A 26,804-nucleotide genomic window follows, 5' to 3' on the forward strand; every position below is an offset into this window, starting at 1 on the left:
TTGCTTCGAGGTGCATACTCGAGCCTGTTACTCGAGCAATGCTGGCTCCATAAAGGAGCTCGAGGGTTAATGCGGTGCATTTCGGCACCACATCTTCCCACGGCGATGAATCTGAGCCAAAGGGCAAGGTAGCTCAGAGTGTAAATCAAATCACGCTCAACATTGAAAAGCAACGCTTGATTTTTCCACGGTACGCGAACCGCGAGAAGCGAAGCCGGTTCCTTCTGACTTTAGCTTGATTAGCCCTGTCGGCAAAGAGTCCTTTGCGCTCGAAACCTTGGTGGGCTTGGTGGCGACGGCGACGGGGGTGCTGCAAACAAAGCACGCAATATTTGTTTCTGCTTCTTGGGCTTGCTGTTTCTCAGAGGGAAGAAGAAACTGCTTGACGCAGCTGAAGCATAGGACGTGGCCGCACTTGTCCGCCATGACCGGACTGGAAGCATTGGAAAGGGTCTTGAGGCATGAAGGACAGGTTCTGCGCGATTCCTTGGTAGCAGAGTCTGTGGTTTCATTAAACTCGATTTTCAGCAGTTTCTGGAGAGAAAAGGGGTGGGTGTCGTGCTCCGCAGAAGCAGGACAGGTAGGCGTGGTTTTGGCCTTCTTTGCGACGGGGGCCAAGCCGCTGTTTTGCACATCTGGGGTGAGTGAAGGTGTCCAGAATGAAGGAAGTGTTGGTTTAGCAGCCTGCCATGAAAAGATTAGCATATAATTGGATATGGTAGCAACGGTTGTGTGAGCTCTGCTCACCTTCTCATCATCAATTGCTTTCCTAGCCTTTGCCTTGTCGTTTTCCGCAATCCGATCAAGCTCATCCGCATCAAGGGCAAACTTTCTCTTGGACCCAGCGCGTACAGTGGCTTCTTCTTCCTTTTCACTCTTCACCACAGCACTCGAACCTGGCTTGCCCGAGCTATTGTTCGTTAACCCAGCCTGGGTTAGTTCAAAATCGCGAATCGCTCGCTCGCGCTCCTCGTCGTCGCCAATGGCCCGTATCCTGGCAGCCTCCTTCTCTGCATTCTGGCGCGCCTTTTCCGCCCGCTTAAGCTCCTTCTTCTGTGCCAGGAGGTTCTCTAGGGCGCATTCGCGGCAGAAAATGTCCCCTCGTGGGCACGCGACCGGCTCTCGGGCGTTTTCGAGACAGAGGCTGCAGAATCCAAAGGGCAGGAATGAGTCTCGACTAAGCTGTGCGGATTTTGAGCTCCAATTCGACTTGGCTTGTTCTCTTTCGTACGAGGTGAAGACGGGGCGAGTCGTGTTTCTTTTGCCTATAGACAGGGAACTTGGTGGTTAGCCTCTGGGAGCTCAAACTGGAAGCTCACCCAGCAAGAGAGAGAAGAGCTGCCTACTATGTGACATTGTGGCTATCTTTGCCACAGATATGCAAACAAATGGCCTCTGCTAGTTTCAACAACGCTGTTAATAACTCGAGTTATAGCCACAAAATACTTCCGAATCGGCACTTGTATCGTATCGTATTGTATGTACAGCAGTGTGTAATGTAGATGCAAAGAGTATCGGATCTGACTTTAGCTTGAAGCAGCGCGATGCTTGGACAAGGTACGATACTGCCTATCTAGGATTAGCCACCTCCATCCTGTAGCTCGACTAGTACCAAAATAGAGAAATGCCAGCCCCAGAGTCTTGAAATGCAGGTGCAGTTCCGGCTGCCATTGCCCAATCACACCCACTACGGAGCGCTTGTGGTTCAGGCATTGGGCGCTATATTCCAGCACTGGATCAACCACTGACAGCGGCCAAGTTCAGTCGGCTAGCTGCCGCATTTTAGCACCCGACGTTTGTTGGCTCCCCAAGAAAAAAAATAGGAACCACGGCAGGAGAAAAAAAAAAAAAAAAAAGGCTCGGCTCCATCTGCTCCATACTATTTATTATATGTGCCTTCTCACCACCATGGCCTCCATAAGTGCCTGTCATGGAACCCAGCGCCGGGCAATTCATCCGAGCCAAAGCTATTAACAGCCAAACATAGCCGGGAGCTCAATGTCGTCGTCACATCCAACGCCCGCATCACGGCCCGGTGCGCCCTGGCGGCTCGCCTCCGTGGCCGTCATGAGCAGCGTCGGGGCCGCATCACGAGCTTTCCTCTACGGCCTCAACCGGGTCGAGGTCACGGGGCTGGACAACCTGCTAGGCGTGCTGGACCGCCGCAAAAACGGGCAGCGAGACCGCGGCCTGCTGACTGTGTGCAACCACGTCTCCGTGTATGGTATCTCAATGAAGAGCCAAAATCAATTGCTATAAAACACCCTTGCTAACTAGCCCAGACTCGATGATCCTTTGATCTGGGGCATCCTCCCGCTGCGGTACGCCGTCGACGTCGAGAACCTCCGCTGGGGCCTTGGTGCCCACGACATCTGCTTCAAGAACCGCTTCCTATCGGCCTTCTTCAGCTACGGCCAGGTGCTGCCCACCCACCGGCTGTGGCATTCGCCGCAAGGGGGCTTATACCAGCCCACCATTGCCCAGGCAATCAAGCTCCTCTCCAGTCCCTCATCCGTCATCAAGCCGTCCGACATGACATTTTCCACCAACGGCACCGACTCCTTCGTCTCGCCCTCTGCCTTTGCAGCCAACCACTATGCCTGGGTCCACATCTTCCCCGAGGCCTGCTGCCACCAGAACCCCGAAAGTACCTTGCGCTACTTCAAATGGGGTGTATCCCGCCTGATTCTCGAAAGCGACCCGGCACCGGAGTTTGTCCCAATGTTCATTCATGGCACGCAGAATATCATGTCCGAGGATAGAGGGTTCCCGCGTTTCCTGCCGCGCATAGGCCAGCGAGTACGAGTCATGATTGGGAAACCAACCGACGTCGACAGCCTCTTTGGCCATTATCGCACTTCTTGGAAGAAGATGGTTGAGAAAGCCGGTGACCCCGACCAGCTGAGACATGACCCAGAGGCGGTGCAACTCAGAGTCGAACTTGCAAAGGCGGTTCGCGACGAGATTCAAAAGCTAAGGCTGAGTATGGGATTCGCTCCCGAGGAAGATGAAACAGCCGCCCTTGCCGAGACGTGGTCCAAGGAGCCAAATAAACGTAAATTCAAGAGCCCCGTAGATGGTAGCCTTGTCAATAGACACTGAATCCAAGCGCTACAAAGTCAAATGGCAAAAGTTACCATTTCCTGTGACGGAGTGCAAAGCCCAAACATGAAATTTTTCTGGTTTTGCTTCTTATTAAAAGGATGGATATCTTGTCCTGCCCCCCTAAAATCATGAGCGATAAACTATCAGTATCAGTAATATCATCCAGCCACCGCCAAAGCCCGGATTTGTTGCGACAGCTCTAGTCTGACCGTAGTATTCCCACACCGTCTTCTGGACATGTGTAGATGATCTCTTTTTTTATGTAGGTATGCAATTACGCTGTCTTGATCGCCAGCCAGAAGTAATAACGAGTCAACTTTTTCCCCATACAATCGAAAAATGGACAGAATTGACCATATGTATGCCTGCTAATGGCCAGCCCTGCAGGATCCTGGTGCGCAGGATACGACACAAGCTATGCCTAGTAGTTGTTGTCAAAGGCTTGTGAGGGGACCGCCTGCTGGAAACTCCGCGCCTGAGCCTGCAAGGCTGCTTGCTGCTGTTGCTGTTGCTGCTGTTGTTGGAGGACGAGATCGTTGAACCAAGGATGCTGCAGGGCGTCATGAGCACTTATGCGGAGCTCCGGCCGAAGCTGGAGCATCCGTTGAATCAGGTCGATTCCACTGGGGTCGATAGCGTGAAGAATGTTTCGCAAATCTTGAGTCGCGTACATTTGGAACGTGGGTTTGTACTCTGGGAGCTGGGTAATGCCGGGCCATGTGCGTTCGGTGGGTGTGCCCATGATGCGGAATATCCTAACAATCTGATCCTCATTTGTTGTCCCGGGGAACAATGGCCGGCCAGTGTACATCTCAGCCATGATGCATCCAGCTGACCAGATGTCGATGCTCGTATTGTATGTCCTACTACCGAGCAAGACGTCTGGTGCACGATACCACAAGGTCACGACCTCGTTGGAGAAGGTGTTGACGGGGATGCCAAAGGCACGGGCAAGACCGAAGTCACCAAGCTTCAGGCATCCTTTACTGTTAATGAGTAGGTTTTGTGGCTTGAGATCTCGATGCAGGACTCGGTTCTGGTGGCAGAAATCGATGCCCTTGAGGAGCTGGTACATGAAGGACTTGATCGTCGTGGGCTTGAGCGCGCCGCGTTCGCCGTGGGTGTCCATGTATCTCTTCAGATCGCCGTCCATGTATTCAAACACAAGCATCAACTTGTTCTCGGTGTGAATAACATCGTGAAGTCCGACAATGTTCTCGTGTTTGAGCTCCTTCATCAGCGAGATTTCTCGGATGGCGGTCGAGGGCGTGCCCTCCTCGGAATCGAGGTGAATCTCCTTGAGAGCAACCAGCTCTCCGGTCTGGCGGTTTCTCCCTTTAAACACCTAGCAAAACAGATGATGGTTAGTCGACATGTCCTTTAACCGCATGGCAAAGGGCTGCAAAGGACCAACTCACAGTGGCGTACGTGCCCTCTCCGAGCTTCTCCAGTTGCTGGAACGAGCTGGGATGTCTCTTGCCGTCCATCTTGGCGGTTCTGTGTCGTGTCTTTGACTCCTGACAACGAAACAGCTCGTCTGCCTGTCTCCAGATGAGTCAATACCCAAAATGCTTGATGTCTCCCCAAGAGGCTGGAAGCTAGTAGCACCAGATGGGAATACAGAGGATGATCGGGCTGCCCCGCTATTGTGGGCCGCGGATATGCACTTAGATAAGCCGTATCGAACTAACGCTGAGCGCTGTCCCTGCATTCCAGGGATCTTAAAGGGGTGTATTTCTTAGACGGGGTGCGAGCTTGCCTCTGTACTTTGGCTGTTTGTCACTACAGGACGGAGGACAGCTGCGGTATGCTGTGTCGGATGCTGGACGCGGAGCATTGCAGAAGGTCATAGGCGGTTCGTTATTGGCTTCGTGAAAAGCAGGAATACCACGCGCTCCGTTAGCAAGTGAGGGAATAGATGAGCATCTACCACTGCCTCTACCTCTATCACACCTTACTCGCCAGTAGTCCTCTAGCGGCTGTCTGTCACAATTGTTCGAACGACTTACATCCGATCGTTGACAAAGTAGGGAGTACGACGCGAAAAGTACCGGAAAGTCGTTCCCCGCTCTCCGCCGTCGCGCATCTCCACCGCACCGCCTGCCAAGTATACCTGCGCAGTACTCGGTGAGACGGTACCCATACCTTGCTCAACACTGCGCTGTCGCGTTAATCACCGGTCGAAAGTCTCCCCCAACGATAGATCAACTCTAAATCACACGTCAGCCTTCATCGCATCTTGCTTTAACAAAGTGCTTGATCGATCCTCTCCAGATATCCCTCCTTTCCTAAGTCTCCCAGTCCGCTCATTGCTGGAGACTCGCGCACAACATGCGACCAGTTCCGGCCAGCGGCAGCGCATCTGCCCATCATGGGCGCTCCGACAGTTTGACGCCCACTGCGACGATTCCCCAAATGACGTACTTTGTCGGAACCGAAGATTCAATCAGCGACTTGGGCGAGATGAGCTTCCAGACGCCGCGGTTCCCGTACAAGAACGAGTATGAATCAAATGCCCGGGCTGGCAAGAGCTGTCACCGATCCAACATGTCAGCCTCCACATCCATCTCGTGGCCTTCACCGTCTCTCTCGTCCCAACCCGGCGGCGATACGCCTCACGACCTCTCCAGGCCAATGACTCCTGTTATGTTGGGGACTTCTGGTCCCGAGTCCGTCATCAGCGAAACCTCGTCGCCCATGAGCTCGCCTGTCGCCTCCATGTCCGCCAGCCGAATCAGCTCTTCTCTAAGTCTAATCGGCCCACACCAAGGCGGCCTCGGCCTCTATCAACATGCCAACGACGGCCTCGCAGGGAGCCATACGCCACAGCTCATCATGCCTAGCCTAACGGTTCCACGGCGCCGGCCGTTTTCAGATACGGGAAAGTCGTTGGGAAAGCTCAAGGTTCTGGTGACAGGCCCAGATGGTGTGTTGTTTCTATCGTGGCGATACTTGGGGAGAAGCGACTGCTAACCAGAAGATAAAAGGGATCGGAAAATCAACTTTGATCACGGCTATTGCACAGTGCAGCGAGCATATTGTTCATGTTGACCCCGTTACGAACCGTGACAAAGGCCAAGTATCCGAAGTGTATGCCAGCACTCGCCCCTACCCATGGTGGAGAGCAGAGCTGGACCCTTCTCTTGCCCCAAGGCGACGAAGTTCAGCAATGGATGAGATGCTAGACCGTAATCTCTGTTTTGTGGACTGCCCTCCGCAGCAAGATTCCGAGGCTGCGCATCCGGCCGTCCGTTATGTCGAATCACAGCTCTTTCCATTACTGCACCGGCCAATCAGTGATGGCGACCTGTGGAATCTGCTAAGCAACGGGACTGAGCCTATCGTTGATGCAGTGCTGTATCTGCTACCCCATACTGGTATGTTACTTGGTCATCACTCAACTCTGAACCATATTTGACTCTAACATGATACCTATAGGCCCCATAGCTGCAGATGTAGAGGCGATCAGACTGCTGCAAAACACCACTAATGTGATTCCCTTGTTAGCCCGTGCCGATGAGATCAGCAACGACGATGCTATTGTGTCCAAGCAAACCATCGATTATTGCCTGCGTGACAAGAACGTTGAATACTTCTCGTTTAGTGCCCCTGGAGTGTCTTCTGAATCATCGGATATCTATGCTGTCTCGAGCATCTCCGACTCTGATGACGATGTCATGGACGCCAGCGTGTTGATGAATTCAGAATATGTTCGCCCACTTGTGGCTACAGATCTTCATAGGCTCGTGGAGCAGCTCATGTCACAAGATGGCAGCGCCAGACTTCGACATGCGGCCTCACTCAAAGGTGTCAGGTGGCGGCGACAAAAGGCCAGCAGCTCCTCATTGCAGTCAGCGCTCATCTGTCGCCAACCCATGAGCGTGTACCCCTTGTCTACTCCCTCCTGGAATCGTTCATTCCTCCCCGAGCAGTACCACCGCCCCTTGGAAATGGCGAGTTGGGCAGAAAGCTTGCGGCAGAGCCTAGAGGCAGAACGCCTTTGCGAGGTACCGATGCAACTTCTTAGGCCAGGCATGACGATGAATGGCATGCCACTGGCAAGAGTGAATCAGAAGCCAAGGCGTCAGAAGCACAAGGAATCAAAGCGTGAAGAAGTAGTACCACACCACCAGGATCCGCTCGGGCTGTTGGGGCTGGCTGGTCAGATCAAGTGCAACAGCAGGCTTACTCTTGAGCTTGTCAGCAGCATCGGAGTGATTGGATTTTTCACATCATGGCTTGTCCGTCCTGATGGAATGGTCTCAAGATGTTGATGTGTTTCATGGTGTTATGGTCGAGGCTTTCCTTCTCCCCACTTCATCGCTTCTTTCTTTCTTTTTCCTTTTTTAACCCCTCCATGTCCAAGCCTGTGTTTCCAACTTTTCTTTTCGGGGAGTTTCGTTGCCCACTTGTTGCAGGCAATAGTATGAGGGCCGTAAAATGATGCCTCGACGTTTTGTAATAGCATATCATGAGGTGGATGGTACATGTGTCTAGATATATATTAATTTACTCTCCCATATTCAACATTTTTACTCCAGCGCCTCATCTTTGTGACAAATACATAATCTTGATCTTGTTAATTTATGAAACGATGTTAGACAGAACAGACTACTGCATCTTCTCATCAAACAAGTTCTGTGAAGGTCCATAGACATCTTGTTAGTATTAGTCAGCACCCAGCTTGAGCGGACCTCTGGCAGCTTACAGTAGAGCTACCAATATGTTCCATATTAATTACCCTGTAGCTTCTCAAGTGAGGAAAATTCAGCCATTATTCATCTGCCATTAACGCAGAATCAGTGTCTGGAGCTCATAATTCTTACTATCTCTATTCTTAATTGGGCTTTGCATAAATCGAACTGAGCTATGCGTGAGATTGTCACCCTCCAGCTGGGCAATCTGAGCAACTACGTCGCCACCCACTTCTGGAACACTCAAGAATCCTACTTCACATACTCTGAAGACGAAAAGTCGCTCGTAGACCACAACATCCACTGGAGGGCGGGCATTGGCGAAGATGGATCCGATACGTTTCTGCCGCGGGCGGTCGTGTATGATTTGAAGGGCGCGTTTGGGCCGCTGCGAAAGGTCAATCCTATGTATGATGTTGCGCCGGGGCAGGACGTTGCTTTGGCTTCACTGTGGTGAGTTTTTGAGAGCTTCTTTAGAGGGGATGATGTGGATTCCTGATGAGTTTTGTTTTGTTTCGTTGGGGGAGTGTTATACTTCTTATCATTGTGAGAATCTTGCTAAAGTGTTGTTTCTGTTGCTTGTTTTGTGAACGAATAGGCCTGGTCAACCGGCAGTTCATAAGCAGAACCCGCTGTCCTCAATCGACTACCAGAAAGATCTCGATGCCGGCGTCAAGCCAGGCAAACTCAAGGCCTCAGACATACGGTACTGGTCCGACTATTCGCGGGTCTACTACCACCCCAAATCTCTAGTCCAGCTGTACGACTTTGAGCTGAACTCGAGCATCATGCCCTTTGAGCGCTTCGAAATGGGCACCGAGCTGTTTGAATCTCTGGAGAAGGAGAACGAAATGGTGGACAGAGACTGGCGCCCGTTTGTAGAGGAGTGCGACCAGATGCAGGGCGTGCAGGTGTACACCACGCTGGACGATGCGTGGGGAGGGTTCGCAAGCTCGTATCTCGAGGCGTTAAGGGATGAGCATCCCAAGACGTGCATCTGGGTTTGGGGTTTGCAGAGCCCCGTGGCGACGATTGCGAGGGAGAAGAGACGGTTGAGGCTGGCTAACACGGCGATGAGTCTTAATCAAGCGTGTGCTCAGGCTTCCATGGTGGTGCCCCTGGGTCTTCCTGACTCTCGTGTTCCGTCTGGCATTGCCGTGGACAGCAGTTCGGCGTGGAACGTCTCTGCACTGCTCGCTACGGCTACGGAGACCGCTTCGCTGCAGTCGAGGTTACGTCTTGATGGGAGCTCGCAGCCTCTTGGGATGGCTGATATGGCGCAGTGCTTGAATGTCTCTGGCCGACAGACTCTTGCAAACATGCGCATGACTGTTGGACCGCAGGCCGAACTGGACTCGGATGAGCCTCCGGAATTGGACTTGTCGCAGATTGGAAGCTCAAAAGATGGAGTCAAGACAGGAAGCAGCAGTAATCGGGCATTTGGCAGACTATCTTCTCTTCGAGTACCCGAGGACCCTGGCAAAGACTCCGCAGGCGAATATATGAAGAACCAGCGCCCCATCATCGGAAACACTGTCGTTCGAAAGTAAGCTCCTACCCCCTTCTTCCTAAGCTGTACTATACAAAAAAAAAACCAGTACAACTGCGTTATGAGGCTATACAAAGACTAATTAAACTCCCTCCTAGCTATAAAACTTCTCTTCTCTACCCCCTCCTGGACAGTTTCCCCTCAATATACAACTACGACCTCCAAGGCCGCGAGAGCATCCCCGTACGCACATCCATAGCCTCAGAAGGCTCGATCGTGTATAAGATGAAGAACTTGCGCTCGCAAGTCACCCCATTCATCTCACTAGAAGAGCGAGAGAACCTGGTCAACGGCTTGGCGGACCTGGGGGCTGCTTATGAAGATGACTGGTCAAGCGGCAGCGATGAAGACGATGACGATCTTTGAATGGCTTGAGCTGTAAGTTTCACCTTGTTTTGTCTACTTTAAAAAACAAGGGGTGAGATACACAAAAGGGGCGTACCCTAAGAATGGGACTCATACAAAAGGCCCATGCTAAAAGCACATGGATCAGACAAAGGAAGGGGCAGGAATGCAGCATGGCTGGGGTAGCTTGTAAACTGTACCTACGCAGTACTTGGTAACCCTCAAGGGAACATTGTCTCATAAACATCACTCACAGCCTCAAAAGGAGAGCTTTTCAATGTCTCAGAATATAATTGCATTTGTGGCAAGCCAACTCTATCTAAATTTAACCCCTAGTATGGATTTTAAATGCAAATCTGAATAGAGAAAAAAAAAAGTAAAAAAGAAAAATCATCTCAGAGGACCTCTTTGTGTCAGTGTAGATACGACCGAAGGATAATCGCTACGGAATCGTAGAATATGCGATATGAGGTGGTAAAAACCGCGAGTACCAGCTCTCATCGTCCTGCTAATATCAGATTAGGCGCCGTTTTATTATGTACCTCGTATGCCTGCCTCAGTACGGTGGTATACGTAAAAGAAAAAAGGGACAAGTTGAAGAAAGGGATGAGAAAAAAAAAAGAAGAAAAGAAATAAAAAGGGAACTAGAAAGCGATAATATCGACGAGGTCGCATGGGTTGAGCTGCTAGTTAATGACTAGCCAGAATTACGGTGGATGGGGAGAGAAAATGCATCCAACTTCCTTAACGTCAGCTTGAAATTTTAGTAAAACATTCGTCCAAACCGAAATCAAGGCTTGAACTGCGACACGGTTGTCTGTTCTCGTCAGCCCGCGGCTGCAACCGAGGCTTGCTGTCTCTTCGCCGGTGGAGTATTGTCCTGTCAATGTGTCAGTATACACTCTCCCTCCTCAGGAGGTTTGGATAAACGTATCGCATCCCACAGCGCGGGGCGAATAGTCGATGCGATAGTATTACCTCTGGGGGGCCTCGTTTTTTGTTTGCGGTGTTCTTAGCGCTCTTCTTCTGAGGCTTCTCCTCGCCGGGATCAAATACGTCGTCTGGGAGGTTGAAGCTTTTCATGACCATCAACCCTTATCCTTGGTTATCGTAGAGGTGATAAGGGGGCTTACTTTCGAACGTGCTGCACACCCAGGGAAACGGATGGCTGAAGTTCTTCCTGATACTTCTTCCATGAAGTACACAGGACCTTGAACTCATCGACCTGATATGATAGATCAAGGGATTTGGCACCTGTAAAATCAGCATCACATGAGAACTCGACGGATAGGGGGCCTAGATAGCGAATGGAGCAAGAGGCAACATACCCTCTTCGAGCTCGAGACCAATGTAGTGAGTAGTGGTGAAGACCTCGACGGGGGATACAGCCTCGGCAGAACCATCCTGCACTTCTGGCTTGGGTTCTATCTCGCCAGACTGGCCATCACTCTCATCTTTGATCATGAACTCAAGGCTTCCCTCTTGCACTTGCTCGATTTCGTGGTCGTTTTTGCACCGGTGTCGTCGATCGTATCCCTTATTGAACGCGTGCGCTAGTGCGATGGAGGGATGCTGCTCCAACTTTTGCACCAGCATACGGACCTTGGACTCGACATATCCCGACCATACCTTGTGGGCCTCCTTGTCCTTGCTTGCAGATACCACAGAAATGTAGTATCGATAGCCAGACGTGAAAAATGTATGCTTGACAAACAAGTCACTCCAAGGTCTCTTGCCAACCATGATTTGCTCGGAAATCTCTAAACCGCGACGAAGCTCGCGCTGGATAACGGACATGGAGGATCGAGTAATGTTGAATGTCGCACACATCGAAGGATAGGCTGGGGTAATGACGGGCATCAGATGGAACGAATCGCCTTTATAAACCTAGTGAGCAGCAGGTGGGTCAGGATGTATCCAACGATGACCAAGCACAGTCTTGAAAATGCGTACCTTGGGATTCCAGACGCGGACTGGAAGAGGACCGCTGCCTATGGGCTTAAGAAGCACAGGTTGTGGCCATCGCCACTGGCCGATGACCAAGAAGAACTTGTTGACGATGACAGAGGTGGCAGCCTTGGGATAGAGCTGGCAGACACGAGCAACAAGCATAGCCCAGGCAACACCTCCAGGAAAACCCATAATGTTCGCATAGACGGCTCGGCGTTGCGCCCATAGCTTGATGGCTCGGAGGGCAAGCTTGAATGTACTCTCTTCGGGAACTAAGGCCAGAATCTCGTCCGTCACTCTAGTGCCGTTCAAGGATCGTAGTTCCGCTTCGTCTAGACCACGCAACAGGCTCGAGTCTTTGAGATTATCGAAGTCTGGGGATATCTGCTTTTGTATAATTCTAGAAAAGATTAGATCGATGCTGATGTCGGAGTACTCGAATTTGATAATGGGCACGAAAGCATCCGTGACCACGGTCAGATCGGTGATGGCTCCTGCGGGCGCCATTGAGACGAGCAAGTCGGGAAAGTATTTGAAATAGTCCTCTCGAGTAACGTATTTGGGCGCGACGATGAGCGTGTCGATATCCGAACCAGGTCCAAAGACGCCAAGGCGGAAACTGCCGTACGTGAACACCTTGCCCCTGGCGTTTTTGATGAGCATTTCATTCTTGGGCTCCTTTTCCCTGGCAACCTTTCGGACGAATTCGTTGCAAATCTCCTGCAGCGAGTCGAGAACCGTAAATCTAGATGGCTCAGTCGGTTAGTTCGGGAGGATCAAGGTATGCGGTATGCAGCCACGCGCGTTCGACATGCCTTTTCTGGGTGTCTGACGGGCTCTCGAATGTTTTCTGGCGTCGGAGTTCTTCGATGAGGGCATCGCTAGCACGCTTCTCTGCCTCTGTGGGAAGAGTGACGGAGATTGGCGGCGTGACGCCATAGACCTGCTCGCTAGCCATGATGTATCGCGATCGAAGCCGATGGGCTCAGTAGCATCGTCGAGGGGGGCAAGCGAGAGTTGAGCGTTGGTATTTGTTGTTAGGAACGAGGCTTTGATAGAATTCAGCCAGGCGATGGCTAAATCACCTCTTCCTTCAGCGGCGATTGTAGCAGCCTAATGCACTGCCGATGTTGACCTTTTTTTTGCACTGTTAAAAAAAAGTTGCAAAAAAACACGTCCAAAATGTTCAAAGGAAATCGGCTTGCCAGAGTTCAGAAATCCCACCACTTTGGCTAGGCCAATCGCGCGCACAGCGTAAGGCTTTCCGGGTGGGAAAAGCAATTTTCCGTCGTCAGAGCATCGGCCCGGCGCTAAAGCAGCAAGGATGATATGCATGTAAGGACTGCGCACATGCTCAGGTGCTAATGCTAAGGCAACTTGCAAGGTTTCGGAGCTTGAGCTACCTGGTCTGGTGTGGCCTGTGTTTTGGCCAAGTTGGAAGCCAGATCCCTGGACAGATGATACAAGTTGACAAGGTACAGCGCGGGTACAAGCGTCAGATGTGTTTTGACGGCGGTTTTGTTTGTGCTTGTATGTTCTTCAAATGTACCTACTTTAACTCTGCCCTTTGTTGTGTTTGTTTCGCCCTTTGGGTTCTACATCGATCGGTAGCACTTGTAGCTTGTACCAAACGGTACTTGGTCTCAAGGGAGAATCGGCAGCGATTCTTCAAGGTTTCTCTTAGCATGAGCGAATTCCAGCACGCATGTCTCATGCTCCGAAAAGAACATTGAAGCCTTAAGCACTGCCTGCGGTACCTTGCTTACAGTACATGTACACCGTCTCACTGTTACCCCAGGTAACCGCTGATGAAGAGTCTGCCCGCACCGCCTTGCATGAAAACACTTGAAACTTAACGAGAATACCAGCCTCGCATGTACATGTACCCAGGTACCTCCTCGCCACTTTAAAGTTCCCACATCTAAAGTGGTGGGTCGCCCGACGCGAACGCGATTGTGTTTGAACAAGCCATCAGAAATATGGCAGCTTTAGATTGAATCATTGCCTCTTTGCACGCATTTTTTCTTTAAATGCCAGCCTGGGGCGCACAAACTTGACCGCAGGCTTCTGTGGCCCTTCATGCGCCGCTTCCAGACCGCCCGACCACCAGCTGGCTGTTGAAGCGAGCATCAAGCAAAGACGCTGGGCGATAAGATAAAAAAAAAAAAGAAAATTATTATTCTAAACCGTCCGACTAAGAGATCGATCTCCGCAGCATCGAGTTCCGCAACGACCCTCCCCCTCCATCCAACCTTTCGCCTCAACAGACACGATATACACGATACACGACACAACGCCGACGATGCCGCCATCGGGCAAGCGCACCCAGCGCGGGCGCCGCGACCTTCGCAAGGACAAGGAAATCGTCGCAGACCTCGAGAGCTCGTCGCCCAGCCGTCCCGCAAAGCGGCGCAAGAGAGCTTCGTCGCCAGACCAGCCCGACTCCGTCCCGGCCGGTGCTCCGTCGCAGGCGCCCGAAGCTTCATCGTCACCCAGAGCCGATGACGACCAGCTGGTGGCGCAGGTGACGCAGCAGCTCCGAACGCAGCCGGTCCAGGCGAGCAAGGACCATTCCAACGCCATCCACGAGGCCAACGGCGACGGTGTCAAGGCATATGCAAAGATCGCGGCGCAGGACTGGACCTATTACATCACCAAGCTCAACGTCAATATCGGGCGCGCGCCGGAACCGAGCCACGGCGGGCCGACCAGCAGCGAGAATGCAGTGCACATCGACCTCGGCCCAGGCAAGATGGTGTCGCGCGAGCATGCGACCATCTCGTTCAACTCCAAGGACGAGATCTGGATGCTCTACGTCAAGGGTCGCAACGGCGCCAAGGTGGATGGCCAGACAATCAAGCCGCAGACATCGCATCCTCTGACGAGCGGAGAGGTGGTCGAGATTGGCAACGTCGAGATGATGTTTGTGCTTCCTTCAGAGCTGAGTGCGCTGCACGTCCATCCCACCTTTCTCCAACGGTGCGGACGGAGTGTTGATGCACAAAAGGTTGTGCAGCCTCGCCAGTACGGCCCCGGCACGCCGGCCAAAGTAGATGTAAAGCGGCCTGGGACGCCGACGTCATCGCAGGACCATAGCACGGCGACGATTGTCAAGTCTCCCGTTCCGGCGAGCACTCCGGGAGGTCTTCTTGGAGCCAGTGGTGTAGATCTTAGTCTCGATGACAACCAACACATCAAACCTCAGTATAGCTATGCCCAGATGATCACGCAGGCCATTCTCAACGCTCCCGATGGCAAGCTCAATCTGAATGGCATCTATAACTTTATCATGAATAGTTATTCCTATTATCGCCATCAGCATGCGGCAGGTTGGCAGGTAAGTAGTAGTTTGATTGCATCGGCATTGTTTTATTTGGTGAGTGCTGACCTCGGGTGGCAGAATTCTATTAGACACAACCTATCGCTCAATAAATCCTTTGACAAGGTCGCTCGGTCTACTGACGAGCCTGGAAAAGGAATGAAATGGCACATCGTTCCCGAGACCCGGGACGAAATGGTGAGGAATGCGTACAAAATAGGACGTGGCGGCCATCGGGGATCGTCAGTGCCATCATCACCGAGCCAGCTCAATTACATTACCCACGGCCCAAAAGATATCCTGGCTCGGGATCCCTCATCCGCGCAAAAGCGGCGAGGATCGTCGCTGGTATCGCCTCCCCCTCAGTCGTCCCTCCGCGCCATACAGTCAACACCGGATCGCGGATATGGTCGACAGATGGACCGGAGCTCGGCTTTGACTGCAGACGGAAGCCCTCTACCCCGAGCGAGGAAATCAACAGCGGGCGACTCGTCTTTTTCTGGCTTCCATCCTCAGTCGCCCACCTTGACGTCGTCGTATATGCAAGATGATAACGCATCATTCATTACGCCGGCGCCGCCGAGAGTCCATCCCAAGCTGGCACCTCCAAGCACTGCACAGCGACCCAGCCAGCACATGCCGACCAGCTCACCGGCGCCCTTTTGGAAGTATGCCGACATTGGCAGCACGCCGTTGAAGCCGCCATACGAAATCAGTCCTTCGAGAGTTGCTGGAGAGGGGCGTCCTCCAAGCAGTAGCCCGCCTGCGGCCGGCAAGTCACCGCCAAGCAGTCCGTCTCGACCACAGAAATCTGGCGGGCAAGAACCTAAGGATGCTGCGGATGAGGCTGAGGATGAGCAAGGGTTTGATTTGATGAAGTACGTAGATATACCGCCTCCCCCCTTCTCAATTTGATACTAACAGAATTCCGCTTAGGGGTTTTCAGAGTATTGGTGCATACCACGCTCCGGTAGAGAGAGGCGTTCCCATTGGCGCCGCCTTGAAGGGCGGTTCATGAATCGGTACATCTTTCAACAGGTACCCAAACCTTGTGTTATGAACCTCGTGTTATGATTTTATGTTTGTACTTTTTTATTCTGCATTATTGGTCTGTACGTCTATATGGAATGGGTTAAGGGACAATGGGAAAGTGGGATGGCGGCGTATGAGTTGGGCAAAATCCTGAAGGGGCGCAAAAAATGTCCTGATGAAACCTTTTGGCTTTTTGGTGTTTTTTTTTTTTTTTTTGGCTGGTAAGAGGGAAGTGATGATACCTGGTTTTTATAGGCGGGCCATTGTATCAAAATCGAGTCGTGTGCAGTTTTTTGCTTAAGCAATAATTGCTAATCACATGCTGCTGGCACATGTGTTGTATTTGAACAGTTTTTAACTCGTATCAAGCTTTGTCTGTTGACTGAAGAGAGAAAAGAGAGCGTGGTGCTCTGTTCCCGTTGAAGTTCATCTATTGACATATTCATTCGTGACGAGATAAAGATTCATGTACGTTAATGAGTGAGGTATTTTGTTCAACGTCTTGCTTCCAAGCTGGAAGCCAACTATATGATGTACGTAGATATACATGGTCCTTTTGCTTTCTTTTCCCGCTTCGTTTTTTTGTATCCCCCTCCGAACAACTATATAATACACTCATGAAGACTCCCCCAAAGCCCATGGAAAGTATATATATCCCGTAGGCCCCGAGGAATTCCATTCAAGCTACACCCATCCATCCCTTTTTGTCCTTGAAGCCTATGCCCATAACCCATTCATGAAAAACCATGACATCTCGTTAAATACATAATCAACATCGAGTTATTCACGCCTGCTATGCTCATCGATGTTTTGTTTATTTCGTTGCTCCTCGTCGCTTGGGGTTTCCGCGTCCAGGCCGCTTCTTGGAACCAGTCTTGGATGTGTCGCCCTCGATGAATTTCAGGAGCTCGTCGATGCTGCGGGAATCGATCTGAGACGCCGCTCCACGCTGCGGTACGACGCCGGCAGTCTGTGCGGCTGTTGCGACGGGGAATTTGATGCCCGATCGAAGACGTCTGGCTTGCACATCCTTGGCGTGCTTGGCGATTGAAACCGCGTTCTGAGTTAACTGCTCCAGCCAGCTTTCGGCTTCCTTGGTGTTCTTATCTTCCGGACCGAGCTCGGCGAGGAAGATGTTGTACGACTCTCGCATCCTGTTGACGGCGGCCTTGGAGTCGTGGTCGAGGGCGAGGGCCTGCGCCAACTGGAACAGGAGAGTGGCAGAGTTGATTGACTGTCTGCCAAAGACGGAGTCACACACGCGCAGCGACTCTTCGAACCAGAGCCGGGACTCGTGGTAAGCCTTGACGCCTTGCAGCATCACAGCTGCGTTGTTGATGGTTGTGATCGAGTCAGGGTGACCAGGTCCATAGATGATCTTCCACAGCTTCAGGGCGTGGATGGAATAAGCCAGGGCTGACTTGCTATCGCCGACCTGGTGCAGGAAGAGACTGAGGTTCAAGTAGTTGAGCAGGGTTTCGGCCGAGTCAACGCCGCCAGTGCGCTCGGAGACGATGATAGCCTTCCTAGCCAGCTCAACCGCAACCTCCTTGTCATCGAGCTGATAATACAGCATCGATAGGCTGTTGTAGACCTTTGCAACTTCTGGGTGCAGGATGCCGTAGATCTGCTCGTGAAGGGACAGGGATTCCAGGAGCAGCTCCTGTCCAAGCTTCTTCTGGTTCTGAAGGATGGAGATACGTCCAGCCTCCAGAGCCTCTTCCGCGAGAGAGCTTCGGGGGCACGAGTGCTTAACCACCGGCACGACGTTCAGAACATCGTCAGGGGTAAAGGTAGAAACCACCTCAGGGGCTGGGGGAGTTGTTGGCGAGCTCTCTCTTGCCGCCTTCTTCTTCTTCTTGCTCTTTGTCTCGCTGTTCGTCTGGCCATTTGTCTGCTCTGGCTGGGCAGCGGTGACAGGGGCTTCGGCAGGGGCGGCACCGCTCTCAAACGCATAGTCCTTTGCCAGCACCTGAATACCTGCTCTGATGCAGATATCACGGAGCAGCTGCACAGGGCGCACCTCATCGAACCAGTTGGCAGGAAGCTGATAACGGAAGCGCTTCAGGACCTGCTGCTCAATCTCCTCTCGCAGCGTCTCAGGGGTGACAGATTCAAACGACAGATCAGCGTCTGAGTACAGCTCCCGGAAGGATGAATCGATGTCTGCTGTGGGCTTGGCGTTGAACCGATGACCCAGAAGACAGTTCAGGAGATGAGACACGCAAGAAGGCGCAAAAGGAGAGGGAAGCGAGCGCAGATAGGTGGCGGACACATGCTTGAACGCACGAGAAACCATGTCCTGAATGCAGATTTCGCGCAGGCAGCGGAGGCGATCGTTGACAGCGAGCGTCGTGATCTTTCCGAGGTATCGAATGTTGATACCTCGCTTGTGCAGGATGCGACCAAGTGACTGGCCATCCATGGGGAAGCTGATGTCGGAATCAGTGAGCTCGCGCAGGAACTCGGGGATGACTCGGTCGCGCAAGTATTCTCCTGCAGCCCTGACTTCCTGCTCGTCGGCTTCAAGCTCGGCCTTTTCTTCCTCAGTGCGAGGGGTCTGGCCGCTGAAAGCGTCGGGGTTGAGGGCGAACTTGAAATCAGCCAGGTTGGGCTGGTTCTTCTCAGCCTCGGCAGCATCTGTTTTCGCAACCTCATTCTCCTCCTTGGCCTCGCCCTCAGCTTCATCCTTGGCATCCTCCTTAGCCTCCTCCTTGGTCTCCTCCTTGGCCTCAGCTGAAGTGTCTTCCGACTTTGGTTGGGCACGGCGGGCCAATTCGACATCAATCCATTGCTTCATCTTGTAGCGTCCGAAAGAGTCCACCAACTCCGGTCGTAGGACTGTCATCCTGTGAGGGTACTCTGCGGCCTCCGTCTCTTCCCGCCATGCGACATCGAAGGGTGTAATTCGGTAAAGGTCGAGAACGTATTTACGACCATCCGTGCCCATCAAACCCTTAGTTTCCACGCTGGCCTCGAGGTCGAATCTCTTGCCATCCTTGTCCCAAACAGGGTGTTCCTTCACCTTGAGGGCCTTGGAAAGCTGAGAGAATGGGGCAGTGAATCGCTCGTCAATGGCAACAACGTCCTTGCCATCTACCGCACCATAATCAATCTGGTGCTCGCCGGGCTCCCGCTGCTTGAAGATGCCCGGAACGATGCTCTGACCAACGATACGCTTACCCAAGTAGTCAACAACAACAGTAGCAGGCGTGAACAGGCCATCAATATCCAGCTGGTTGACCAGCTGCACACCTGCAACATCCTTTCCAGTGGCAACACGAGCGGCCTCATCGCCTCCTTCAGAGGTAAAGGTGCCGACACCATCAGCTCCGAAAGAGTAGAAAATGTTGTTGTAGACGAAAATCTGCGCATCTCTGGTCTCTGTTGGGTTTAGAGGCGCAATCTCTCCATGGGCAATCAACACTGCGCCTTTCACAGCAGCGTCGTTGTAGTCTGCGAAGAGCTTCGACGTCAAGCGTTCCCGGAATACCCGGTCTTGTACGGACTCTTTCGGCAGTTCCTTTGCCGATTGGAACTCTTCATTCCAGTCACGCAATGTGTCGGTGTTATCGACACCGGCCAGCAGATATGTTTCCTGAGGCCTCGTGATATCAGGCGAATGTGTGCAGAGAGTGGAGCTGGGAGACGGCAGAGCCCAAGGCGAGTTAGGGATGGCGTTGGTGATCTGGAAGGTAGCCAACGGGTCCCTTTGGCCGTTGTGCTCCTGGAGGCTCTTGAAAGTGGCGGAGAAGGATGGCGAAAGCAACTCGATGAGCTTCAACAGGGAGTGCGATGACTGACCCTTGGGCGCAGGCCGTGGGAAGGGGTCGAACTTGGCATTGGAGGATTTGTTGACGAAAAAGCCTGACACGTGAGCAGTGACTTGGAACTGCTCGCCTTCGTTGGTGGTAACAACAATGTAGAGCAAGTGTCCACGCTGTTGCAGGTGGCAAGGCGGAGGGTTCCATGATGACAGAGCTACCATCTTAACCGTCTTGGGTGCCGGCTCAATGGGCTCAGGGATGAGAGTGGTGATTGAGGGAGTAGCCTGGAAATCATAATCTTTGGCAAGGGGCTGCTCCTCGCTGCCCTCGGCCTGGGTCGACAGATTCTTGGTCACAGACTCGTACAGCGAAAGTCCGGGGAGAATACCCTGGGCGGCATCGGAACGATTACCCGCGGCACCGATCAGCTCTCGAATCCTGACCAGGTGGATGCGAGCTTCTTTCTCGGTATATGGGTCCGGCACCAAGCGAAATTCCGGCTCAGTGCCAAGGTCGGGAATCTCGGCCAAAGGAATGAAGTCATTGATTTTCTGGCCTTGGAATTCGAGGTGGAAGCATGTGTACTGGAAAGCTTGTGGCAGATCGATGATGGACTGTCGAATCTCGTGAACTTGCTCTTGAGTTGATACCTAGAAGCTGTATTAATGGGAAGTGAGCAATGGTATGAAGCCTTGGTTATATGCCCACCATAATCTGCATCTTTTCGGCCTCGGGATCGGGAAGGAGAATCGTGAGGTTAATCACAGCTATACATGAGCAATGTTAGAACTCGAGCGACTTATAACCCGCGGTTGACAGCAGAGAAATTATATACCTTCGGCCGCAGGATCGACCTCCGCCTCCGCCTCCGCCTCCCCTTCATTCACAGCGTTCTCGGGAGCAGACATAGCGTTGTCGTGAGACTCGTCGACAGCATTAGCTACAGGGGGGTTGCCGGTGGTCAGTTGATTCGTCGATTAGACCTTGTACACGGGACCTCTTTACCTGGAGAGGAAGACGCAGCTTGTGCTTCGGCCGCCATTGTCATACAAGGGGGGGGATTGAGAAAGCGAGACGGTTAAAGACGAAATAATGGAGAATAAATAAAGAGACCAGTCATTTAAATATTGAGTGGAAATGACTGGGACGTCTTGAGGAATTGGGTTGCAAAAGAGTCAGTCACCCAGGACGGCACCGGAAGAAAAAGAAAAAAGTTTTTGGACCATGGTCCGGCAATTCGGAGCTGCGGGGTACATGGGCAGTACTTGATTCGGCTACGAAAATCATAGAGGTGCGGTTAGTACCCCACAAGTTTTGGACCCTAGCTGGTCTTAGCCGCGGTCTAGTGCGGAAATGGAAGAAAGTAAACAGAGACCTTGTGCCTCGACTCTTCTTGGTACAAACAATCATCACTACACAAACACGCCCATGATGTTATGCTATTAGGCGATTGCTTCATTTTTCATTTTTGTCTGTTTCTTTTTCACTTATAACTCTTAACGTTCATTTTTCTTCTTCTTGGTCGCTCCCAGTATCATTGCTTTATGGATTCGCTGGCGCAGGTCGCGAGACCTGCACCGTCATCTCAACGCCATGCTACGAAATCGCGATTGTCGGGAGGCTTGAGGGGCTTAGATTCGGACAATTCACAGGGATGGACTGCCGCACGATGTCAGCGCCTTCTTCGGCAGCTCCAGTCTCGATTGGCTTGCCTTCGACGATTAATGTCAGAGAATCGGTCTGCGCCCTCAGCTGGATCAAAGCGAGCTTCAGATAATGGACAAGAGTCGACGGCGAAGCGCGTCCGCTCTACGTATGGCCAAAGGCCAAAGAAAGCGGCGTCTACGGCAGACAAACCAGCGACAACTACTCCTCAACGACCAATGCGTACCCTTGGGGCGATGAAATTGGGAAACTTGTCTCCAACATCCGAATTGGTCGACTTCCGCACCCCTGTTTGGCGCAAGATCCGGAATCATATCGACACCCCGGCGAAGAAAATCGATATCGAATACGGTTTACTGGACTCTCTTCCATCGGAAATGGTCGATGAGTTGAATTCTATCCGACGACATGTTCCTAGCGAGCTATATCGCAACTACGAAGCAATATTCCATTGGCTAAATCGATTACTACACTCAACAGCCCTTCAAGGAAAGCATGCTCGTGGCAAATCATTACTTGCTATGTGTTTACGCAAAATCCCAGCATGCATTGCAGACATAGATGCATGGGACCGGCAACAATTGAAAGAGAGCGGAGTTGAATCAGTATGGGACATGTCTGATGCAGCTTCGGATATATTTGATCAGCTAGAAGCATTGGGATCAGGTAGCTTTGGATGGCGTCCCTTGAGGCTTGTAGTTCGCTCCCAAGCTGTTTATCTCCTATCCAGTGCCATATTGGATGGGCTCTTTCAACCGGAATTCTGCAATATTCTTGTACGACTCTGCATCCATTTGAACGGCAATGAAGAAGCTGCTCAGCTGGTAGCTTCGATAAATAGACGTCAAATTTCCAGGCTTCGGGCTGGAACGACTAATTTCAACGAGAACAGGGACTTTTCGTCGCTCTGGGCATTGCTGAGTCCGTATAAAGGAAAGAAAATACCCGGTCCCTTTTTTGAGTGTGTCTCTACTTTGATCAATAAAGGGTTGCTCTCGTCATCTTGGCTTTCTACGCGAGCCTTCTCTAGTTTCTGGATTGCTGGCCTCGAAGGCCTAACATCTGGAAATGCGAAACCACATATTGTGGAATTTATGTGTATAGCTATATGGACTCTTGCTCGAGGCAGCCGGCCCAAAGACATCGACTGCTGTGCCATCGAACAAGCTCTCATCCGCGTTGCGGCTGGTTTAGCAGTCGCAGCGTTAACGTTGGAAGCGCAAATTATACCTGGAGAGCAGGAGCAAAGAAAAGCAGCGTGGAGACGGCTAGTCTATGTGCTTGAATGCAGTATCTCACTTATTGCGCGGTATAGGAGCCGCAAGAGCCCTGTAGACAATGCCTCTTTTCTGCTCGTTTTTGCACGCTACCTTGCAGTGGCAAAGTCAGACCTGGCAAATCCGGCTTTTAAAAGTCGAGTTGCAGAGGAATTTGAAAACATGGCTCACAAAATCGACACCAATACGAACAATGGTGCACAATACCAGCATACGGTTGTTCTTCTATGCACCGTCATCCAATGTCGCCGGCGCAGCAGCACGGCTTCAAGTCAGGAAATCCTCTCTGATGTCTATTCTAGCTTGAGCCGCCGAAAATTGCCCGACTGGTTGGGTCACGGACTTCAAAAGGACGTTGCATTTATGCTGGCTCAGAAAACCGAGGATCTCCGCGATCTGACCTTTGCGGAGAGCCTGCCTGTTACCAAATCTGCCAATACAAGGCTCAGCAGCATCTTCTCGGGATGGCGATGGGAAGAGGGGATTAGCGAATGGGTGCTGCCCAGTCCCAAGAAAACCATTGACCAAGACGATGGTACCTCTGTTAAACTGGCAAAACAGAATGATGTGCAAACCGAGATTTGCTGGGACTCCGATGAAGACTTGAGCTTGGGAACCTCTCAGAGGAGAGACTCGCGTCGAATCATTACCTGTCGTAGAAAACGGGAAGTAGGAACAATTGCTGTGAAGAAGAAGCAAATGAAAATCTCAAGCCTCCAAGCCGTGGCAATGAGCAAATCTGATGACACGAGCTGCGACACTACAGTCGGCTATATGGAGCTTGCAAAGAGCTCAGTGCGACAGTCAAAAGCCACCAAGCCTTTTTATGTCTTGTCGCAGCTTCATGCAGATTTTAGGGACGAAATTGATGAGCTGTTTTAGAATTATACCCCATAGAGCAAATGATATTGACCAACGTTATTGTAACACTCATGCAAGTATCGTCCATGTACTCTCGGCTACTGATGGCACAAGGGATTGAAATCATGTCACCAACCGAATCTCGACGGCAATATTAGTAATAAGTTAGCTAATAATATGGGGGTCTAGCACAGCTTTGCTCCTAGCCTTTTACAGGAGACTTGCCTATGATGTAAATCCGTTAGGCGCATGTTGTTTTTAAACCCACTTAAGCAGCAGATCTCCAGCTTGTCACTGCTACGGCACTAACAAAAGAGCTCCGTGATGCCATGATGCCATTTTCCTAAGGCATGGAGAGGAGGGCAAAAGTAAATCTCTCTTATGATGTTCCCAAATTTGCCGTGGAGATTTGGTCGCTAACGATGCATTTCTCTTCCAGGACGTAGAGTCTCTACTCGCGACATCAACTGGCCAAAATGCCTTGGACTATGCCATACAAGCGGCCGAGCTGTACATGCGAGCAGCTGCAGAGAAGGGAATCGGTAAAGAGGAAGCTTCCCGACGTCGCCGCAAATGCAAACAGCTCGTCGCACTCGCCGAACAACTCAAGAGCCAGCTGAAAACCCCGTCGGCATCACCAGATGCGGATGGCTTCAATATTCTGCAGGGCGCTTCACGGCTTCACGGAAGCTACTACCCCCCTTGGGGTGAAGACCCCTCAGACGCACAGTTCCAGCTTGGAGATGACATGAAGCCATTTATGTGAGTTACCTATGCTTCCACGTCTCCTTAGTCTTGTAGTGCTCAAAAATGGCAACAATCAATTCTAATCTAGCCTAACGCCTAGTGATGACACCGTATTCCCGCTTTCCGAAACCCAAATAGCCAACTTCTCGGCTTGGCGAAGACCACACGAGCTATCCGGCCCCTTCTCTGCCGGCCAAGATGGCATTCTTATGACCCAAGGCACGCGCTTCGACTTGGCGCAAGATATAACTACTGACTGTTCGGTCGTCGCTAGTCTTTCTGCTGCCTCGAGAATTTGGACTGGAAAACACGCAGTATGTAACCTGGGCATACCATGATAGCCAAACTTATCCCTAACGGCGTTGTTTCCAGGTTCTCTCCAAGATTATGCACCCATTCGACCACAAAAGAGGCCAGCCCAAGCTCTCTCCTTCGGGAAAATACATCTTTCGGCTAAATTTCAACGGTTGTGCTCGTCGAGTCGTCATAGATGATAGATTGCCATCTTCAGGAACAGATCGAGCCCTCTTTGTCATCAATCGACATAATCCTCGGTTGATATGGCCGGCTTTGCTTGAGAAGGCCTACCTGAAAGTACGAGGTGGCTATGATTTTCCCGGCAGCAATTCAGGGACTGATCTTTGGGTCCTCACTGGATGGATACCCGAACAATTATTCCTCCAAAGGTATGGGTTCGAACTTCTAAACATGGGGAGACAAACTTACTCACATGATACCTCGTAGGGAGGACTTTGACATAGATGAGGTATGGAATCGGATCAAGACAGCTTACGACATGGGCGACGTTGTCATTACGCTCGGTACAGGCCACGTCTCTACAGAAGAGGAAGATATAATGGGCCTCGTAGGGGAGCATGACTATGCTGTGCAAGATCTTGATTCATCAAACCGCAAATTCCTAGTGAAGAATCCTTGGTCACACGGTCAGACATGGACGGGAAAGGGGTGGTCCGCCATCCATGGCTCCGTAGGGACCAAGTTTGACTCTTCATCGTCTAAGGCTAGCGATGAGGATGCTGATCCTCCCTCTGCGGGCACCCTCTGGCTAGCTATTGAGGATATAGCGCAACATTTCGAGTCCATGTATCTCAACTGGAATCCGGCCTTGTTTTCCCATCGCCAAGAGCGTCATTTTGCTTGGGATATCCCTACCAAAGATTTTGCGGCGTCGTTGGTGCGAAACCCGCAATTCTCGATCATCTCGCCTACAGGGGGAACGGTATGGATCTTGTTGAGCCGTCATTTTGCAGATCCCGAGCTCGAAATTGCGCGCAACAAGTCTGGTTCTCTAGCTGCCGTGGCTAGTCAACTGGGCTACATGAGCATACTAGTGTTTGATCATCAAGGCAAAAGAGTCCAGCTCAGCGATGGAGCGACATACTGCGGGCCTTATGTTGACTCTCCACAGACGCTCGCGCGGATTGAGAGCAGGGCCGGCAAGGCATACACTGTCGTCATTGACCAACAGGCGCTGCCTTTGCCCAGCTACACTTTCTCGCTTTTCATCTTCTCAAATGGGCCAGTACACGTCAAAGAGGCTGAGGAGAAGATGACGCACTTCACGGAACAAAGCGGTTGCTGGAATAGACGGACGGCGGGGGGGAATTCATCATGCACGACGTATTTCCTGAATCCTCAGTATAAGCTGTCGGTTCCCCGCGCCACCCTAATATCCACCCTGCTATCTACAGGTAACCGAGATGTTCACGTCCATGTTGATTTACTCTGGGCACGTGGGAAGCGTGCAAATACCGTCAAGACGAAGGACTTGGTTGTTTCATCGGGAGAATACCGTCGTGGCTGTGCCATTGCCGAACTGGATATGCTTGAAGCCGGAGATTACACTCTAGTTTGCTCAACCTTTGAAGCGCAGCAGATGGCTGACTTTACGCTGCGGATCGGGTCTATGACGCCAATTACTCTAGAACCTATACCGGCTGATACAGCAGGAAAACTACGAACACCTATATCACCATTCACTTTAGGAGGAGAAGGGCAACGCTGGAGGGTACCCATCAGCGCTTCATGGGTAACTCGAGCCGTTGTGTCTATTCGAAGCTTGCCACCTCTATCGGAGACTTCATATCACGACACCCGCTCCTTGCCGGCTGTCATGATCCGTATCTCGATTACCGATGCCTCAGGGTCAGAGCCACGTATCCTAGCGGAGTCCAAGGGAGGTTTGGAAGACTCTGGGGCCATCATTCGAACACCCGAATTCGACATTGAGCCGACGAATCCAAGTCACAGACCGATATATCTCGTCATCGAGAGTCTATGGGGGCACCGCGCGATCCAGGAGCTTTGCGGGGACGTCTTTAGCGACTCTCCCATCCAAATTGGAGATTGGGGAGCCTAATCACCACAGAGACAGATCTTGATCTCGAAACCTGAGTGTCAGCAGCAATTTCTGGTATAGAAGGCCACATGTGATAAAGAACGCTCTCAAGTTTGATATGAGGGAATCGCGCA

At 51.7% G+C, this 26,804-nt stretch overlaps 9 protein-coding genes across 9 annotated transcripts; 5 read left to right on the plus strand and 4 right to left on the minus strand.

The window, feature by feature from the left end:
- Window positions 1-156: 156 nt before the first annotated feature.
- V8C40DRAFT_271590 (uncharacterized protein) lies at window positions 157-1,356 on the minus strand (the record flags this gene model as incomplete). Its single annotated transcript, XM_083220283.1, has 3 exons — window positions 157-684; window positions 748-1,265; window positions 1,347-1,356. The coding sequence occupies 3 exons, from the start codon at window positions 1,354-1,356 to the stop codon at window positions 157-159; spliced, it is 1,056 nt and encodes a 351-aa protein (XP_083067047.1).
- A 529-nt stretch (window positions 1,357-1,885) lies between these two features.
- On the plus strand, window positions 1,886-3,124 carry V8C40DRAFT_259483 (lysophosphatidylcholine acyltransferase). Its single transcript, XM_083218980.1, has 2 exons — window positions 1,886-2,219; window positions 2,283-3,124. The coding sequence occupies exons 1-2, from the start codon at window positions 1,999-2,001 to the stop codon at window positions 3,100-3,102; spliced, it is 1,041 nt and encodes a 346-aa protein (XP_083067048.1). The 5' UTR covers window positions 1,886-1,998; the 3' UTR covers window positions 3,103-3,124.
- A 190-nt stretch (window positions 3,125-3,314) lies between these two features.
- Window positions 3,315-4,807, minus strand: V8C40DRAFT_155161 (cyclin-dependent serine/threonine-protein kinase PHO85). The gene is made up of 2 exons (XM_083211364.1): window positions 4,524-4,807; window positions 3,315-4,450 (listed from the first exon to the last, which is right to left on the minus strand). Exons 1-2 carry the CDS (start codon window positions 4,590-4,592, stop codon window positions 3,527-3,529), a joined length of 993 nt encoding a protein of 330 aa, XP_083067049.1. The 5' UTR covers window positions 4,593-4,807; the 3' UTR covers window positions 3,315-3,526.
- A 78-nt stretch (window positions 4,808-4,885) lies between these two features.
- Window positions 4,886-7,634, plus strand: V8C40DRAFT_259487 (Septin-domain-containing protein). The gene is made up of 3 exons (XM_083218981.1): window positions 4,886-6,031; window positions 6,093-6,482; window positions 6,544-7,634. Exons 1-3 carry the CDS (start codon window positions 5,437-5,439, stop codon window positions 7,377-7,379), a joined length of 1,821 nt encoding a protein of 606 aa, XP_083067050.1. The 5' UTR covers window positions 4,886-5,436; the 3' UTR covers window positions 7,380-7,634.
- Window positions 7,635-7,847: 213 nt separating this feature from the next.
- V8C40DRAFT_259490 (tubulin domain-containing protein) lies at window positions 7,848-10,035 on the plus strand. Its single transcript, XM_083218982.1, has 3 exons — window positions 7,848-8,252; window positions 8,398-9,345; window positions 9,447-10,035. Exons 1-3 carry the CDS (start codon window positions 7,975-7,977, stop codon window positions 9,712-9,714), a joined length of 1,494 nt encoding a protein of 497 aa, XP_083067051.1. The 5' UTR covers window positions 7,848-7,974; the 3' UTR covers window positions 9,715-10,035.
- V8C40DRAFT_259493 (polynucleotide adenylyltransferase PAP1) lies at window positions 9,974-12,842 on the minus strand. Its single transcript, XM_083218983.1, has 6 exons — window positions 12,459-12,842; window positions 11,647-12,388; window positions 11,022-11,580; window positions 10,827-10,947; window positions 10,672-10,768; window positions 9,974-10,573 (listed from the first exon to the last, which is right to left on the minus strand). The coding sequence occupies exons 1-6, from the start codon at window positions 12,599-12,601 to the stop codon at window positions 10,520-10,522; spliced, it is 1,716 nt and encodes a 571-aa protein (XP_083067052.1). The 5' UTR covers window positions 12,602-12,842; the 3' UTR covers window positions 9,974-10,519.
- A 758-nt stretch (window positions 12,843-13,600) lies between these two features.
- V8C40DRAFT_259497 (fork head domain-containing protein) lies at window positions 13,601-16,418 on the plus strand. The gene is made up of 3 exons (XM_083218984.1): window positions 13,601-14,980; window positions 15,044-15,840; window positions 15,899-16,418. The coding sequence occupies exons 1-3, from the start codon at window positions 13,946-13,948 to the stop codon at window positions 15,978-15,980; spliced, it is 1,914 nt and encodes a 637-aa protein (XP_083067053.1). The 5' UTR covers window positions 13,601-13,945; the 3' UTR covers window positions 15,981-16,418.
- A 39-nt stretch (window positions 16,419-16,457) lies between these two features.
- V8C40DRAFT_155238 (translation initiation factor 3 subunit CLU1) lies at window positions 16,458-20,978 on the minus strand. The gene is made up of 4 exons (XM_083211365.1): window positions 20,767-20,978; window positions 20,597-20,701; window positions 20,470-20,528; window positions 16,458-20,411 (listed from the first exon to the last, which is right to left on the minus strand). The coding sequence occupies exons 1-4, from the start codon at window positions 20,807-20,809 to the stop codon at window positions 16,809-16,811; spliced, it is 3,810 nt and encodes a 1,269-aa protein (XP_083067054.1). The 5' UTR covers window positions 20,810-20,978; the 3' UTR covers window positions 16,458-16,808.
- Window positions 20,979-21,305: 327 nt separating this feature from the next.
- On the plus strand, window positions 21,306-26,691 carry V8C40DRAFT_278759 (uncharacterized protein; the record flags this gene model as incomplete). Its single annotated transcript, XM_083221106.1, has 9 exons — window positions 21,306-22,347; window positions 22,531-22,684; window positions 22,742-23,498; window positions 24,004-24,326; window positions 24,412-24,625; window positions 24,684-24,997; window positions 25,056-25,255; window positions 25,304-25,983; window positions 26,074-26,691. 9 exons carry the CDS (start codon window positions 21,306-21,308, stop codon window positions 26,689-26,691), a joined length of 4,302 nt encoding a protein of 1,433 aa, XP_083067055.1.
- Window positions 26,692-26,804: the final 113 nt, after the last annotated feature.

The sequence above is a fragment of the Trichoderma camerunense genome, assembly GCF_050948025.1.
Source record: "Trichoderma camerunense strain CBS 138272 chromosome Unknown V8C40scaffold_36, whole genome shotgun sequence".
NCBI classification, from domain to species: Eukaryota; Fungi; Ascomycota; class Sordariomycetes; order Hypocreales; family Hypocreaceae; genus Trichoderma; species Trichoderma camerunense.

Excerpts from the sequence above, each read along its gene's own strand:
- V8C40DRAFT_259483 (XM_083218980.1), top strand. The coding sequence starts at position 1,999 with ATGTCGTCGTCACATCCAACGCCCGCATCACGGCCCGGTGCGCCCTGG. Across the intron at positions 2,220-2,282 it reads GTGTGCAACCACGTCTCCGT|ACTCGATGATCCTTTGATCT; the intron begins GTATGGTATCTC and ends TAACTAGCCCAG.
- V8C40DRAFT_155161 (XM_083211364.1), bottom strand. The coding sequence starts at position 4,592 with ATGGACGGCAAGAGACATCCCAGCTCGTTCCAGCAACTGGAGAAGCTC. Across the intron at positions 4,451-4,523 it reads GAGAGGGCACGTACGCCACT|GTGTTTAAAGGGAGAAACCG; the intron begins GTGAGTTGGTCC and ends CTGTTTTGCTAG.
- V8C40DRAFT_259487 (XM_083218981.1), top strand. The coding sequence starts at position 5,437 with ATGCGACCAGTTCCGGCCAGCGGCAGCGCATCTGCCCATCATGGGCGC. Across the intron at positions 6,032-6,092 it reads TCTGGTGACAGGCCCAGATG|GGATCGGAAAATCAACTTTG; the intron begins GTGTGTTGTTTC and ends AGAAGATAAAAG. Across the intron at positions 6,483-6,543 it reads GTATCTGCTACCCCATACTG|GCCCCATAGCTGCAGATGTA; the intron begins GTATGTTACTTG and ends TGATACCTATAG.
- V8C40DRAFT_259490 (XM_083218982.1), top strand. The coding sequence starts at position 7,975 with ATGCGTGAGATTGTCACCCTCCAGCTGGGCAATCTGAGCAACTACGTC. Across the intron at positions 8,253-8,397 it reads GTTGCTTTGGCTTCACTGTG|GCCTGGTCAACCGGCAGTTC; the intron begins GTGAGTTTTTGA and ends GTGAACGAATAG. Across the intron at positions 9,346-9,446 it reads GGAAACACTGTCGTTCGAAA|CTATAAAACTTCTCTTCTCT; the intron begins GTAAGCTCCTAC and ends ACTCCCTCCTAG.
- V8C40DRAFT_259493 (XM_083218983.1), bottom strand. The coding sequence starts at position 12,601 with ATGGCTAGCGAGCAGGTCTATGGCGTCACGCCGCCAATCTCCGTCACT. Across the intron at positions 11,581-11,646 it reads TCCGCGTCTGGAATCCCAAG|GTTTATAAAGGCGATTCGTT; the intron begins GTACGCATTTTC and ends GCTGCTCACTAG. Across the intron at positions 10,574-10,671 it reads AAAAACGAGGCCCCCCAGAG|GACAATACTCCACCGGCGAA; the intron begins GTAATACTATCG and ends ACACATTGACAG.
- V8C40DRAFT_259497 (XM_083218984.1), top strand. The coding sequence starts at position 13,946 with ATGCCGCCATCGGGCAAGCGCACCCAGCGCGGGCGCCGCGACCTTCGC. Across the intron at positions 14,981-15,043 it reads AGCATGCGGCAGGTTGGCAG|AATTCTATTAGACACAACCT; the intron begins GTAAGTAGTAGT and ends CTCGGGTGGCAG. Across the intron at positions 15,841-15,898 it reads CAAGGGTTTGATTTGATGAA|GGGTTTTCAGAGTATTGGTG; the intron begins GTACGTAGATAT and ends AATTCCGCTTAG.
- V8C40DRAFT_155238 (XM_083211365.1), bottom strand. The coding sequence starts at position 20,809 with ATGACAATGGCGGCCGAAGCACAAGCTGCGTCTTCCTCTCCAG. Across the intron at positions 20,529-20,596 it reads GGTCGATCCTGCGGCCGAAG|CTGTGATTAACCTCACGATT; the intron begins GTATATAATTTC and ends GCTCATGTATAG. Across the intron at positions 20,412-20,469 it reads CCGAAAAGATGCAGATTATG|GTATCAACTCAAGAGCAAGT; the intron begins GTGGGCATATAA and ends TACAGCTTCTAG.